We start from the raw sequence: 13935 nt of genomic DNA on the forward strand, positions 1-13935 counted from the left end.
TGTGTGTGTGTGTGTGTGTGTGTGTGTGTGTGTGTGAGACTGATGGCTGAGTCATACCATAGCTGCCTTTCTTTAAAGAGGAATGGTGGACAATCGGCCTCTAATGGGAGTGGGTTGTTTTTGTTTTTTTATGACTCTGAAGCTGCATCATCCCTCTATTAATCCAGGAGTTGGAGATGTGGATGAGAAGAGAAAGGAGAGAGAGAAAGAGAGAGGGGGGGATATGCACTTAGGGAGGGCATCGGTTTAGTGTGGAGGTATCAAAGAGAGGGTTGTGGATCTCCATCTCTCCACTCTGCAGAAAGAGAAGAGGAGTTGTTGTTAATCAAAGCATTCTTGGAAAAGGAAAGGAACCAAATTCCCAGCGGCCAACCCACATGTGCAGCAGAATCATATCCCCTCTGACCTCCGTGCCTGTCCTGGTATAATTCCTGTGCAAGTATGTAATATGAAGTCTAGTCTGAGTTTACGGCATCGGTTTCACTCGGTGCGGACATGGTCTGTTTGGCTGACAACTTGACCCTTCCTGACCCTTGCCCACCTTGGCTAATTGCAGTTAGCCAAAAGCGATTGGCTGAGTAGTTCCAGGAGATAATAAATGACACATCTCAAGAGGGTGAGGTCCTGGCCTACTTGAAAGAGGCAGCTGTGTGGCCACTTCTTAAGAAACCCACTCTGAATTCAGAAGATTTTTGTTTTGTTTTTTGCAGGTGAGGTGTTCAAGAAGATTGCGGGCGTCTGGCTCCAGGCACAATTGGAAGATAGATTATCTCTAGGCATTTCAATTCAGGTTCAGGTCAAGGGGCGGCACCAGGACAGCTCTCACTGCCCCGTGCGTGACCTCTTGCACAAGAGAGATAGGCAGTGCAAGCATGATTGCTTTATCTTCAATCTCCTCTCAGAGGCTCAACCATGATCTCCTATGAAAGGCCCAACCATGATCTCCTACTGCATCTGCTGTGTGGGTTGGAGCAGGGGGCGCAGTGGTCCCACTCCCATCTACAGTAGTACCTCGGTTTACGAACTTAATCCGTTCCAGAAATCCGTTCTTATACCAAAACCGTTCTTAAACAGAGGCGCACTTTACCTAATGAGGCCTCCCACCGCCGATGCCCTTCCACCGTTTGGATTCCGTTCTTAGACCAAGGTCAAATTCTCAAACCAAGACACTATTTCCAGTTTTGCGGAGTTTGTATACCAAATCGTTCTTAAACCGGACTGTTCTTAAATCAAGGTACCACTGTACAGAATTGGTTTCAGAAAGTAACATTGGGAGTTTGCTGCTCAACCTTATTTAGCCTATGGTAAAGGTAAAGGGACCCCTGACTGTTAGGTCCAGTCGCGGACAACTCTGGGGTTGTGGCGCTCATCTCGCTTTACTGGTCGAGGAAGCCGGCGTACAGCTTCCGGGTCATGTGGCCAGCATGACTAGGTCGCTTCTGGCGAACCAGAGCAGCGCACAGAAATGCTGTTTACCTTCCCGCCGGAGCGGTACCTATTTATCTACTTGCACTTTGATGTGCTGTCGAACTGCTAGATTGGCAGGAGCAGGGACCGAGCAACGGGAGCTCACCCCGTCGCAGGGATTCGAACCGCTGACCTAGGCTTTGTGGTTTAACCCACAGCGCCACCCGCTTCTCAGCCTATGCTATAGAGCTCTGCAAAGTTTCATCCAGGGGTGGCGTCAGGGTTTCTGCCCCTGGCAGCAAAATTCCCTGGGTTGGCTCTTCACACACCACCCACAGAAGCATTCCAAATCACAATGAAGGTTGCTTATATGGAGACAGATCATCGGTTCGTCTAGGCCAGGACTGCCAACACTGGCCTTACCTGCAGAAGCCAAGAAACTGAACCTGGGCCCTTGCCATACATACCGGCGCCAGTCCCGGACACTCGTACACGGTGTAATCTCCGTTCTCAGTCTCTGACTCCGTGGAGAGCTGCTCTACTGGTTTGGGGGCTTCTCTGCTGAAGGAAGGAGGCAACAGTGTGAGATGAGGGAGCTCAGGAAATGGAAACCCCTAGGTAGGCATGTCCAAAAATCAATTTCAGGGGCCTAATCCAGCCTGCCGGTCGGTTTAATCTGGCCCCTATGGCAGTTTATTTCCTGGGCTAAAATCCTAAAAAAAATACCTCAGCAACTTCAATCCTAAAAGAAGCTCAACAATTTCAACCCTAAAAAAGCTCAACCACTTCAATCCTGAAAAAAGGTCAACAACTTAGGTTGGCCCTCACGGCCCTTCACTTCATCAAATCTGGCCCTCTTTGAAAAACGTTTGGACACCGACTATGCAGAACTAGATAAGATGACAGGAAGGATTCGAAACCTGCGGGACCAAAGATTCTCAGAAGACTGGCATAACTATTTGAAAAGCAACTGTAATCAACAGATTACGCTTGTAGGGCTGCAAGAAGTTTTGTCAGGAGGAATATATGAAATATTGTAAGGCAGGCTATGATGAGAGAGTTAATAGATAATTAAAAGCAATAGTGAAATTAAGAAATGTAAATTAAGTGAAAAAACTGGAAAATTTTCAGATGTGTTTGAAGTCCAAAAAATTGTATAAGATGTGACCTATGTTGAATGACTGTTGAAAATGATATATTAAAAATCTAACAAAAATATGTATAAAAAAAGAAAGAAAAAAGTTTGGACACCACTGCTAGAGGTTCCAGCCACTTTCCAAAAATATATCCTCCCCACCGCCGGTTCCTGGATTTACTCCTGCGGTGTGGCATGAAAGGATGGGGTGGGAAGATTCAAGGACAATCAAAGAAACATTTAAACATTTTGGCGTAGCATAGTCTAGTATAGGATCAGGATCAGAAAAAAGAAGGACTTCTTTGTGTTGATGAGCTCATAGAATGGTAGAGTTGGAAGGGACTGTAAGATCAATTGGTTCAACCCCCTGCAATGAGGAAAAATTTCACCTAACATGGGGCTCAAACTCACAACCTTGAGATTAAGAGTCTTGTGCTCTACCAACTGAGCTACCCTGCAGGCTACAAAGAAGTTCTCTGAGCAGCTTGCAACATAAAATATACAATATCCAGTGTTATAAAAAGGAAAAATGACATCAGTTAAGCCTGGGAACAAATCAGGTAAAATTTGTAACTTATTTTAAAGACCATTGTAAACAGTTAAATCGTTAGCAGGATTGGAATATCACTTGTAGTTTAAGGGTGAATTCCGGATCCAATGGAGAAGTAAAAGATTTGGACTATCATAAAAGATGCAGAAGGAAATTATAAATAACAGGACCCACAAAAAGGAGGATGGGAGATTCCTTGGAATCTTGTTTTTATGATTTATGTTTGATATATTTCTGTAAAATTATAATTTGAATAACCAAATGAATAAATTTAATAATAACAATAATAATAATAAAAAGATTGGGAACAAATCGAAGGAAACAGGGATTAAAGTGGGGGAAACCCAACAAAGTTAACACAGTTAAATCACTTTAAAAAGTGATTTAAAAGACGGGGGAGAATAATCAGGACTATGCCTGGACACTGAAAAGACATTCAGTGTGAAATTTATCCAACCAGATGTTTCGAATGGCAACTTTCACCCACCCCACACATCAAAACATCTACAATGGCCCCAGGCTGGGGCGGGGCTCTTCCAGCTGCTTTCAAGGGACTGAAAGTTTCACCAGAGAGCCTTTAAGCAGCCCCTTTCTGCTCTTGGTGATTGCTTGGCCCCCACCTTCCCATTCCCATGGAGAGATGTGGAAAAGAGCACACTTACTCCTCACTGGTTGTGGTGAGAAGCTTCTTCTGATGTTGATAGTGATGAACTTGGCACGACTGAGCTAGTCGGGAGTCCATGTACTAGAGGGGATCAGAGAAAATGTAAGAATAGCCCAGTCTGGACCAAAACAAAGGCTTATTTAGCACAGCTTCCCATTTCCGAGCACAGTTCAAAGTGTTGGTGCTGACCTTTAAAGCCCTAAACGGCCTCGGTCCAGTATACCTGAAGGAGTGTCTCCACCCCCATCATCCAGCCCGGACACTGAGGTCCAGTGCCAAGGCCCTTCTGGCGGTTCCCTCACTGCGAGAAGCAAAGTTACAGGGAACCAGGCAGAGGGCCTTCTTGGTAGTGGCGCCTGCCCTGTGGAACGCCCTCCCAGCAGATGTCAACTATTTTACTTTTAAAAGACAACTGAAGGCGACCCTGTTTAGGGGAGTTTTTAATGTCTGATGCTGTATTGTTTTTAATATTCAGTTGGAAGCCGCCCAGAGTGGCTGGGGAAACCCAGCCAGATGGGTGGGGTATAAATAAATTATTATTATTATTATTTCCCACAGTAGCTGAACTGATGCTGGGAAGCTCACCGGCATATACTGCTCCAGATACGATAGGTAATATATAGCTCTCAGGGTGGTGAGTTAGTTGGTGGCCGCTGCATCTTGTGGCAGAGAGTTCCAAAGTCTAACTGGGTTTAAAGAATTGCAGGCTTTCACATGCCCCTGATTCATGCCACTGGATGTCCCCCTTGGGTTCTAAAGTGATGATCTGAGGGCTGTCAGGGGGGCAGGGGGCTCCCAGCACCTCCCGCCCCAAGTGAGCATTCAATCAATGGCAAAGTCACATACTGCGCTGGGCTGATGATATCGATATTGGTTCCCCCGGCTGCCTGCGTAAGCCATCTTCTGAGTCAAGTGTACTTCCTTCTGTAGCCTGGAAATGAATCGAATGATGATTTCTTTTAAGCATGGCAAGCAAACAACCCCACAGTCCGCAATTTGAGTTTTGGCACATGTTTACAGCATCACCACAAAAGCTCTTGTGAGAACAGCCTCCCTGCGTCGTTTTCATATTCCTGCTTTTTAAACCTGGGCAGGCCCCATTTCCTTCTGTGTGGAGCGGGGTGGGAGGGAGATATTTTGCTTGCAATATATGGGCCTTTTGCGATCAAGAGTACGATTTTAAGAAAGAGTGCCCTGGGGCATGTGCAGAGTGAAAGAAATGGCCAATATCATTTCCAAAAAAAGAAAAAAAGACTTCTAGATATCATGTGTGACCCCCCTGCCCCAAGGTGGAGTGATGGCTAGATTGCTGCTCTTTGGCTAGGTAAAGGTAAAGGGACCCCTGACCATTAGGTCCAGTCGTGGCCGACTCTGGGGTTGCGGCGCTCATCTCGCTCTATTGGCCGAGGGAGCCAGTGTACAGCTTCCGGGTCATGGGGCCAGCATGACTAAGCCGCTTCTGGCGAACCAGAGCAGTGCACAGAAACGCCGTTTACCTTCCCGCCCTATTTATCTACTTGCACTTTGACGTGCTTTTGAACTGCTAGGTTGGCAGGCGCTGGGACAGAGCAACGGGAGCTCACCCCGTCGCGGGGATTTGAACCACCGACCTTCTGATCGGCAAGTCCTAGGCTCTGTGGTTTAACCCACAGTGCCACCCGCGTCCCTCGCTCTTTGGCTACAAAGACATAAATTCAAATCCCCACTCAGTCGTAGAATCATAGAATTGTAGCGTTGGAAAGAACCCCGGAGGTCCTCTAGCTGAACCCCCTGCAATGGCCGACCACATGAAGGCTCTAATCTACCTCAAAAGGTCCTTACGAGGATAATCTGGGGGTAGGGTGGGGGAGACAATGTATGCAACCCTGACAGGTAGGACAGTTAAAAATATAATAAATAAAAATATTTGAAGAAGCAAACTCTGGGGATGTTGCATCAGAAGGTAAGGCTACCTTCCTTCCTCTCTCTTCTGGCCTTTTGTTGCTGCACACATTTTCTCTGTTGCTTCATCTCTTTCACAAAACCTTTTGTCTCAAAACTGTTTCATCATCCCTTATAGAAGCCAACCCTACATAACTGTGTTTTCACCTATCTAATCTCATTCCCTTTATTTCAAACGCTCAGTGTTGTGAGTGCCGATGGCTATCTAGCAAAAAAATCAACCCCAAAGCAACTGTATCTCAATATGGTGCAAAAAAAACTGGAGAATTTGGTTTTCAAAACAGTCTAGCTTGTTTGGGTCAATTATTATTCAAAGGAGCTATAACAACAAAAGCAATCCCTCACTTGAACGCTCAACATTTAAAAGCAAATGCAATTAATTACGTACAAACTGCATATAAACTTGTGTATACTAACTCAAATTGAAAAAAACACACACAGCCTGCAGAGATCTCAGACATTATCTCCCATTCACATTAATAGGCAAATGGAATTATGGTCTGAAGGCAACAAATTATAGATTTTCTACAGAATCATGCTTGGGCATTGTTGATATGTGATAAGAAATCAAGGACTTGCATTATGTCTTACCAAAAAATTGCATCACTCATGCACAATAGCAATGTATCAGCAGAGTTGGGGGAGTCCCAAGATTTGGAAGAGTTCAAAATACATTTGAAGGGGGGGGTGTAATTGTGATGATGGGAACCTGACAACTCTAAGGTATACTGAACATGCTTCGTATTCACAGAATACTGGATGTTGGGTTGCATACAAACCATAAATTTAAAGTGCATTGCTTCTCCCCAGAGAGAATCCTGGGAATTTCAGTTCACCTCTGGCAGGGCTAAAAATTCCCTGTGCCGTTGACAAACTGTGGTTCCCAAAATTAATGGGGGGGGGTGGAATTATATGCTTCAAATGTGTGGGGCAGGATTCGAGTAAGTTGCTGTGTGCGTGGAACCAGTTTGGCTTGTGTAACAGGACTCCCCCACCTACCGTGCCCCCCAGTTGTGCTCTGAAGGGTTGGGAGAGATCCCAGAACAGGTTTAGGAGGTCCAGGGCAGAGGGGGGGGGGGTCAGAGAGGAGGGAACGTCCCATTGTGCAAGCCAACCTCATTCCTTGCACTATGTCGAATTCCACCTGCAGTGTGTACACAGGCTGGCTGCTGGGGGAAAGAATGTGAAACCAGGGGCGAGGGAGCAGCTGGCATCCTGAACAAAAGGCTCTCTGTGCTGCAACATTTTGTTGCAGGCCTCACTCCTTTCTCTTGTTTTTGCTTCTCTCTTTCGCATGCTGACTTTGTCCCTGAATGAATTTAGATTTTAATCTCATTGGGAGCAACGACTGGTCTTTTGGCTTGTGGAACTTGGTAAAGTACCAATGACATCGTTGTGCTAACATCATCATTATCATCATCATCATCATAGCAAATATGGGGGAAGGATATTTCCTACCTGTACCAGCACATAGCAGCAACTACCAGTCCGGAAACCCCTGTCACTGTGCACATCACCACGAGAGCTGTAAGGACCACAGTTAACCCTTTGAGTGTCAGATATAAAGGAACACCTCTAGAAACAAACACATAAGGACAGAAGAGGAGCCTGCAGGATCAGACCAGTGATATGATCCAGAGCCTTGTTCTCCCAGTGGCCAGCAGCAAACAGGAGACCTAAGCACAACAGAACTCTCCATTCCTTCGATTTCCAGCTATAAACAGTTTAGTTGTTGAGCAAATCGGCCCCCGAATGCCACAAACCCAGCGGTAAGTGTTCCGGTTTGCAAACGTTTTTCGGAAGCCGAACGTCCAACGCAGCTTCCGCTTGAGTGCAGGAAGCTCTTGCAGCCAATCGGACGCTGCGCCTTGGTTTTTGAACGGTTTCGGGAGTTGAATGGACTCCTGGAACGGATTAAGTTTGAGAACCAAGGGACCACTGTACTAATATTCAGAAGCATCCAGCCTCCCAAAAGTGGAGGTGGACTATAATGGACGTAGCCAGGATTTTTGTTGGGGGTGGGGCAGAAATGACATGATTGGTAAGTTACTTAAGTATTTCTATTGCTTTGCTTGTTCTAGGGGGGCAGCTGCTATGCCCATGCTCTTTTCCCAGGTGGACGAGCCCCCTCTGCCCCCTCTAGTGTGGTGTAGTGGTTAAGAGAGGTGGACTCGTAATCTGGTGAACCGGGCTCACTTCTCCACTCCTCCACATGGAGCTGCTGGGTGACCTTGGGCTAGTCACACTTCTCTGAAGTCTCTCAGCCGCACTCACCTCACAGAGTATTTGTTGTAGGGGAGGAAGGGAAAGGAGAATGTTAGTTGCTTTGAGACTCCTTCAGGTAGTGATAAAGCGGGATATCAAATCCAAACGGCCTGGGTCCTGTATACCAGAAGGAGCATCTCCACCCCCATCGTTCAGCCCGGACACTGAGGTCCAGCGCTGAGGGCCTTCTGGCGGTTCCCTCATTGCGAGAAGTGAGGTTACAGGGAACCAGACAGAGGGACTTCTCGGTAGTGGCGCCTGCCCTGTGGAACGCCCTCCCTTCAGATGTGAAGGAAATAAGCAGCTATCTTCTCTTTAAAAGACATCTGAAGGCAACCCTGTTTAGGGAAGTTTTTAATACTTGATGCTGTATTGTTTTTAACACTTGATTGGAAGCCACCCAGAGTGGCTGAGGAAACTCAGCCAGTTGGGCGGGGTATAAATAATAAATTATCATTATTATTATTATTAAACTCCTCCTCTTCTTCTTCTCTATAGCATGTGCAGAAACCGCCTTCTTGACTGGTTGACCCACAATTGGACCCATCTGCTCAGTTCACTGAAGCCTGTCTTTGCATGCAGGGGAGGACCCTAACTCACTGAGGGTTTGAGACCCGTTGGCTCCCCTCACCTGGTTTAGCCAGATTCAGGTAGGTAGCCATGTCGGTCTGACGCAGTCGAAATAAATAAAAAAAATGTCCAGTAGCACCTTAGAAACCAACTAAGTATGTTCTGGGTATACGCTTTTGTGTGCATGCACACTTCTTCAGATACAGTGGTACCTCGGGTTACAGACACTTCAGGTTACAGACTCTGCTAACCCAGAAATAGTACCTCAGCTTAAGAACTTTACCTCAGAATGAGAACAGAAATTGTGCGGCAGCAGCGGGAGACCCCATTAGCTAAAGTGGTACCTCAGGTTAAGAACAGTTTCAGGTTAAGAATGGACCTCCAGAACGAATTAAGTTCTTAACCCGAGGTACCACTGTACTGGTTTAGCCAGCCACTCAAAGCCGTTCCCAGGTGTGGCTGCTGTCACATGCTGGCAGCTTCTAGGAGCTGCAGGTGAGAGCTGAGTGCAGGGTGGGGACCAAAGGTGGACAAACCACCCTAGAAGAAGCATGATGTACCCTCCCCAACAGAAGTACAACCCCTCCTCTAACACCCCATGCACCCCAATAATATCATCTAACCCTCTTTTAAAGCCATCCATTCGCCACACCCCACATTCCCCTCTTCAAGCAGCCCGGTCCCTGTGTCTCCCTTGCCCCCCCCCCCCCAATCTGGGCAGAATCGCTCCTACTCACTAAGCGACACCGCTTTGTTCAGACTTGTAGCCGGAGGTCGGGACCTTTGCTTGAAATCCACTTTCACTCTTGTGGGGGGCGTGGTGGCTGAGACTGGGGTGTCTTCATACGACTCGGAAGAAGCTGGGCTGCCGCTCACGGAGTAGGAGGCATTTGGGGGGAAAGAGGCGGGGAAGGAAGTGGGGGAGCTGGGTGGTTCAAACCCCTCCATGCTGCCTGAAAAGCAAGGTGTCAATATAAATAAAGTCTTCTTATTTATGGAGCTCTCGTCCTGATTTGCTTGCACAAAGCTTATGCGGAGGTTAGGCAATGAGTTGCATTCATAGAATCCTAAAGCTGGAAGGGACCACAAGGTTCATTCTAGTCTAAACCCCTGCAATGCAGGAATCTTTTGCCCAACGCGGGACTCGAACCCACAACCTTGAGATTAAGAGTCTCATGCTCTACCGACTGAGCTAGGAGAGTTTGTTTGCATCAGATTAGACCTAACAGGGGAGTTGAGCCTATGGGTTGCATTCAACCTGGTGCTCATTAGATTGTGCCAAGCATTTCTGCTCATCAGCAGAACAATCTCTCCTCTCCTCCACCCATATTCTGTTCTGGGGGTTCTCCTGACCTCCCCTCCAGGAGCAGATTTGAGGAGGGTGTGGTGATGCACAAATGAGGAGGGGAGGAGGTTCCTGAGCACTAAGTCTGGTCTTTATCAAGTATTCATTCTGATTAGTTTGCAAGAGAGGTTATACAATATTGTGAGCAGTCATCCAGAATTCCTGTTTATTTACCTGCACCTTCCCGTTAATTATTTGCTCATCCCAGATTTTTCAGTGCGCCATCACTTTCCAAACCACTCAAAGTCTGATGTTGCTGTTTTAAGGGGCTACCTTTGAAGGTGACCCGGAAACTGCAATTAATCCACAATGCGGCAGCTAGACTGGTGACAGGGAGCGGCTGCTGAGACCACATAACACCAGTCCTGCATTGGCTCCCAGTACATTTCCGAGCACAATTCAAAGTGCTGGTGCTGACCTTTAAATCCCTAAACGGCCTCGGTCCAGTATACCTGAAGGAGCGTCTCCACCCCCATCATCCAGCCCAGACACTGAGGTCCAGTGCCAAGGCCCTTCTGGTGGTTCCCTCATTGTGAGAAGTGAGGTTACAGGGAACCAGACACAGGGCCTTCTCGGTAGTGGCGCCCGCCCTGTGGAACGCCCTCCCATCAGATGTGAAGGAAATAAGCAGCTATCCTCTCTTCAAAAGACATCTGAAGGCAGCCCTGTTCCGGGAAGTTTTTAATATTTAATGCTGTATTGTTTTTAACACTTGATTGGGAGCCGCTCAAAGTGGCTGGGGAAACTCAGCCAGTTGGACGGGGTATAAATAATAAATTATTATTATTATTATTATTATTATTATTATTATTATTATTAAGTGGATAGGTTACAGTAGGACGACAGAAGCTCTTCAGCTGCAAAAACCTAGACTTCTACTACGTACTTGCAAGGGCAAATAGTGAGGCACCTTAAATTAGTTGGAAAATCTTTTCCCTTACTCCCTGCATTATATCACCCCCTAGTGGAACAGCTGAAAAGGCTCCCTGAGACACATGCTGAAGAGCATGGTCAACATGCTTTGAATAAATCAGCAAGAAACCAGTTACTAGGCCCAATATGTTTCAAATGAGGCTGTTCTTCAGGGAAACCCTTCAGAACAACCAATCTCAATCTTCAGGAGAACCCCTTCATCAAAGGTAAGAAGATGTGGTCCAGGGAGCTATCAAAAAGGGAATGATTGGAAAACGCGTAGTACTTAACAGTGGGATGACCACCTGGGCTGTTTTTGTGTTGTATTCTCCCCAGTCCCTTAAGTTTAAATAGCTCATAGGACAGTCATAGTTTCTAGCCCTCAGGACAACACTAGCTAAACAGTGGCCTTCCCAGATGTTCATGGACTCCAACTCCCATCAGCACAGCCAATGGGTCTGGAATGCTGGGAGTGAGCTTGATGGACCAATCATCTAACTTGGTATAAGGCAGCTCCCTATGTATGCTGGGAAAAGAGGTGCGTCTGTTGGCTTCGCCTACCAGGCCAAGTGGTCTCCATGTCTGATGGCTTCAGCCCTTTCTCATGCTTGGCCAGAAGAGAAAGGATGAGAGCGAGCAGGTCTTTGGGCTTCTTCTGGCCTTTTGTTTTGCTTTCTGAAAAAAGAGAGAAGGTGTTAAGAGAGAAAATCAGGTCACAATCTGCACGACGGGGTGAGCTCCCGTTGCTCCGTCCCAGCTCCTGACAACCTAGCAGTTCGAAAGCACACCAGTGCAAGTAGATAAATAGGTACCGCTGTGGCGGGAAGGTAAATGGCATTTCTGTGTGCTCTGGTTTGTGTCACGGTGTTGCACCAGAAGTGGTTTAGTCATGGTGGCCACATGACCTGGAAAAGCTGCCTGTGGACAAACGCCGGCTCCCTCAGCCTGAAAGCAAGATGAGCGCCACACCCCATAGTCGCCTTTGACTGGATTTAACCATCCAGGGGTCCTTTACCTTTACCTTTTTTACAGATCCCCTCTCTGCTCCCAGTCTCCTCAGCCATTCAGCTGTCCCTCTAAAGCCCTTGGGCTCTTCCCCAGGTCCCTCCCCCCTCCCCACAGACCTCACCCTGCTTAGGGACCTTCTTCTGCACACAGTTTCCGCTAGAGTCCTCCTCATAATTGGGGAAGCAAGGGCCACAGGTAGGTGCTCCTTCCGGCCCGCAGCCCAGACGTTGACGGAGCAGACAGTTGACTTTGTACTTGGCTGGGCAGAGGGGGTCTGGAAAATAAATAAATGTTATGGCTTTCTGAAAAACGTTGCAACAGGGGCACCCAGATGCACCAGCCAGCATTGTTCTTGCGTAGAAGTTTTATCACATCCCTGTCTTCAGCATTTCATATTGAACAAAGATCCTCTCTTGTTATTTTTTCATTTCAATGTGCAAAAGTGTAAGCATAGTCAGAAAACAGGACTGCCACCTTCTTTTCCTTCACCCAGGGCTCCTGCGGGCCTCACAAAAGCAGGGATCAAACAGGTAGAGAGCATTTACCATCTCAGCATCTCTATATGGGGAGGAACTGCACCTGTTGAATGGTTACCTGTCACAGAGCTGTTAATCTCTGAAGGAAACAAAGCAAGGGAAGAACCAACTTTTTTTTCTCCAAAGGGGTGGGTATACGAAGCAGGGAGGGCTAGCAGTTTGGGGAAATTGGGCAACCAGGACGTCTTTGTCCTTTAACAACATTTCAGTCTCCAGGGTCGTGCCAATGAAGGTGAAAAGCAAGATGTCCAAAGTTATCCAGAAAGGGGTCTAGTGCTTTAGACCAGAGAACAGAATTCTGGGTGAAAAGTAGTCAGGAATTAATCTGAGCCTGGGCTTTGATGCCAGGATTCATTTTTGGAACGCGTGTATAACAATCAGGGCAAGAGCATGTACAGAGTGCTGCCACGCTCATCTCACCCAGCCCCGAACCAATTTGGCATTTAGCTGAAAGGGGCTTCAGGTCCATTGGCATGGATGATAAACAGGCAGCACTAATAAGTTCATAGAGCAAAGGGTCCAGAAAAGGCTGAGACTCCCGGGTTCCCTAGCACCAGAGCCGGGTCTGCGCTCTAGGGGACCTCGCGTATTATGCTTTCCCATTCAACCTCCGGTCCCCTTTGATCTCCTTTATTGTTCTCCTGCTCCCCCCCCCGCCCCCATCTTTTCCTCCGCTCTAATGGGCTGGATATTTATCCCCCCTTTTTTGTTCCCCTCCTCCTTTCCCTCATCTGCCCCTTTCTTCTCCTGTTTTCACCTGTCACTCACATCATTTCTGCTCCCATTCCCTCCCGCCCCCCCGCTACCCCCACGATTCTGCATCCTCCCCCCCCCACGCCCCCCCAGCCAGGTGCCCCCCTCACCTGCTTCCCAGTTGGTCCCCGTAGCTATCAGGGCGGCGAAGAACCCCAGCCATCGTATCGCTTTGCCCTGCATCTCCTCTCAAGATGAATCAGGGTGGGTGGGGTGAGCTAAGCCTTCCCCCCCACCCCCAAACCAGTTATCGCAGGGGGCTGTCCCCCCTTTGCAGCTGCTGGCATATAGTCGGATCCGTGAGAAGACCTGGCGCTGGCCGGGAGAGGGACTGCGGATCTTTATGAATGAACTAAGGATGGGAGGGTGTAAGGAGTGGGGTGCGTGGGGCGGGGGGGGGGTGGGGAGAGAGAGTGAAAGGCAGGAATGGAGAATTAGATAGGTGGAAGGAAAATGCTGAGAGCTTGTCAAGGTGGGGGAGGAATGGGGGACAGACTTATTGACGAATAGCTGGATGGATTGACAGGTTGATTGGAGACAGAGATGGAGCCTTGCATAGCAGATATAATGGATATGAGTCAATGAAAGTACAGATGGGGGGTTTAGAGATTAGGGGAGTCGCAGGCCCACAGCTGGGAGACGGAGGTGGTGTTTTGCTCCCCTTGTACATTTTGGCGCATATACCAAGAAAAATATTTATATGTATAATTGCTTTCAAGAATCCCAAGGCTGCTCTCCCAGCTTTTTAGTCTAATATTTTGGAAGAGCGGTAATGTTTACTTGTTTAATTTCTTGCAATTACGTCCCACCTTTTCTCCAGGGAGCTCAAGGTGGGATACATGGCTCTTC

At 47.6% G+C, this 13935-nt stretch overlaps 1 protein-coding gene across 3 annotated transcripts; it reads right to left on the reverse strand.

Moving 5' to 3' along the window:
* Nucleotides 1–4: 4 nt before the first annotated feature.
* On the reverse strand, nt 5–13457 carry LOC309337126 (neural proliferation differentiation and control protein 1-like). Of its 3 annotated transcripts, none has more exons than XM_081853833.1 (9): nt 13197–13455; nt 11919–12071; nt 11351–11464; nt 9270–9485; nt 7156–7222; nt 4603–4687; nt 3755–3837; nt 1875–1965; nt 5–295 (listed from the first exon to the last, which is right to left on the reverse strand). In XM_081853833.1, exons 1-9 carry the CDS (start codon nt 13267–13269, stop codon nt 230–232), a joined length of 948 nt encoding a protein of 315 aa, XP_081709959.1. In that variant the 5' UTR covers nt 13270–13455; the 3' UTR covers nt 5–229. The 3 variants fall into 3 exon arrangements, with proteins under 3 accessions (XP_081709959.1, XP_081709958.1, XP_081709960.1); XM_081853832.1 differs by having other exon boundaries at nt 1875–1968; nt 13197–13453; XM_081853834.1 differs by lacking the exon at nt 1875–1965 and having other exon boundaries at nt 13197–13457.
* Nucleotides 13458–13935: the final 478 nt, after the last annotated feature.

The sequence above is a fragment of the Podarcis erhardii genome, assembly GCF_964252035.2.
Source record: "Podarcis erhardii genome assembly, chromosome: 2".
Classification (NCBI taxonomy): domain Eukaryota; kingdom Metazoa; phylum Chordata; class Lepidosauria; order Squamata; family Lacertidae; genus Podarcis; species Podarcis erhardii.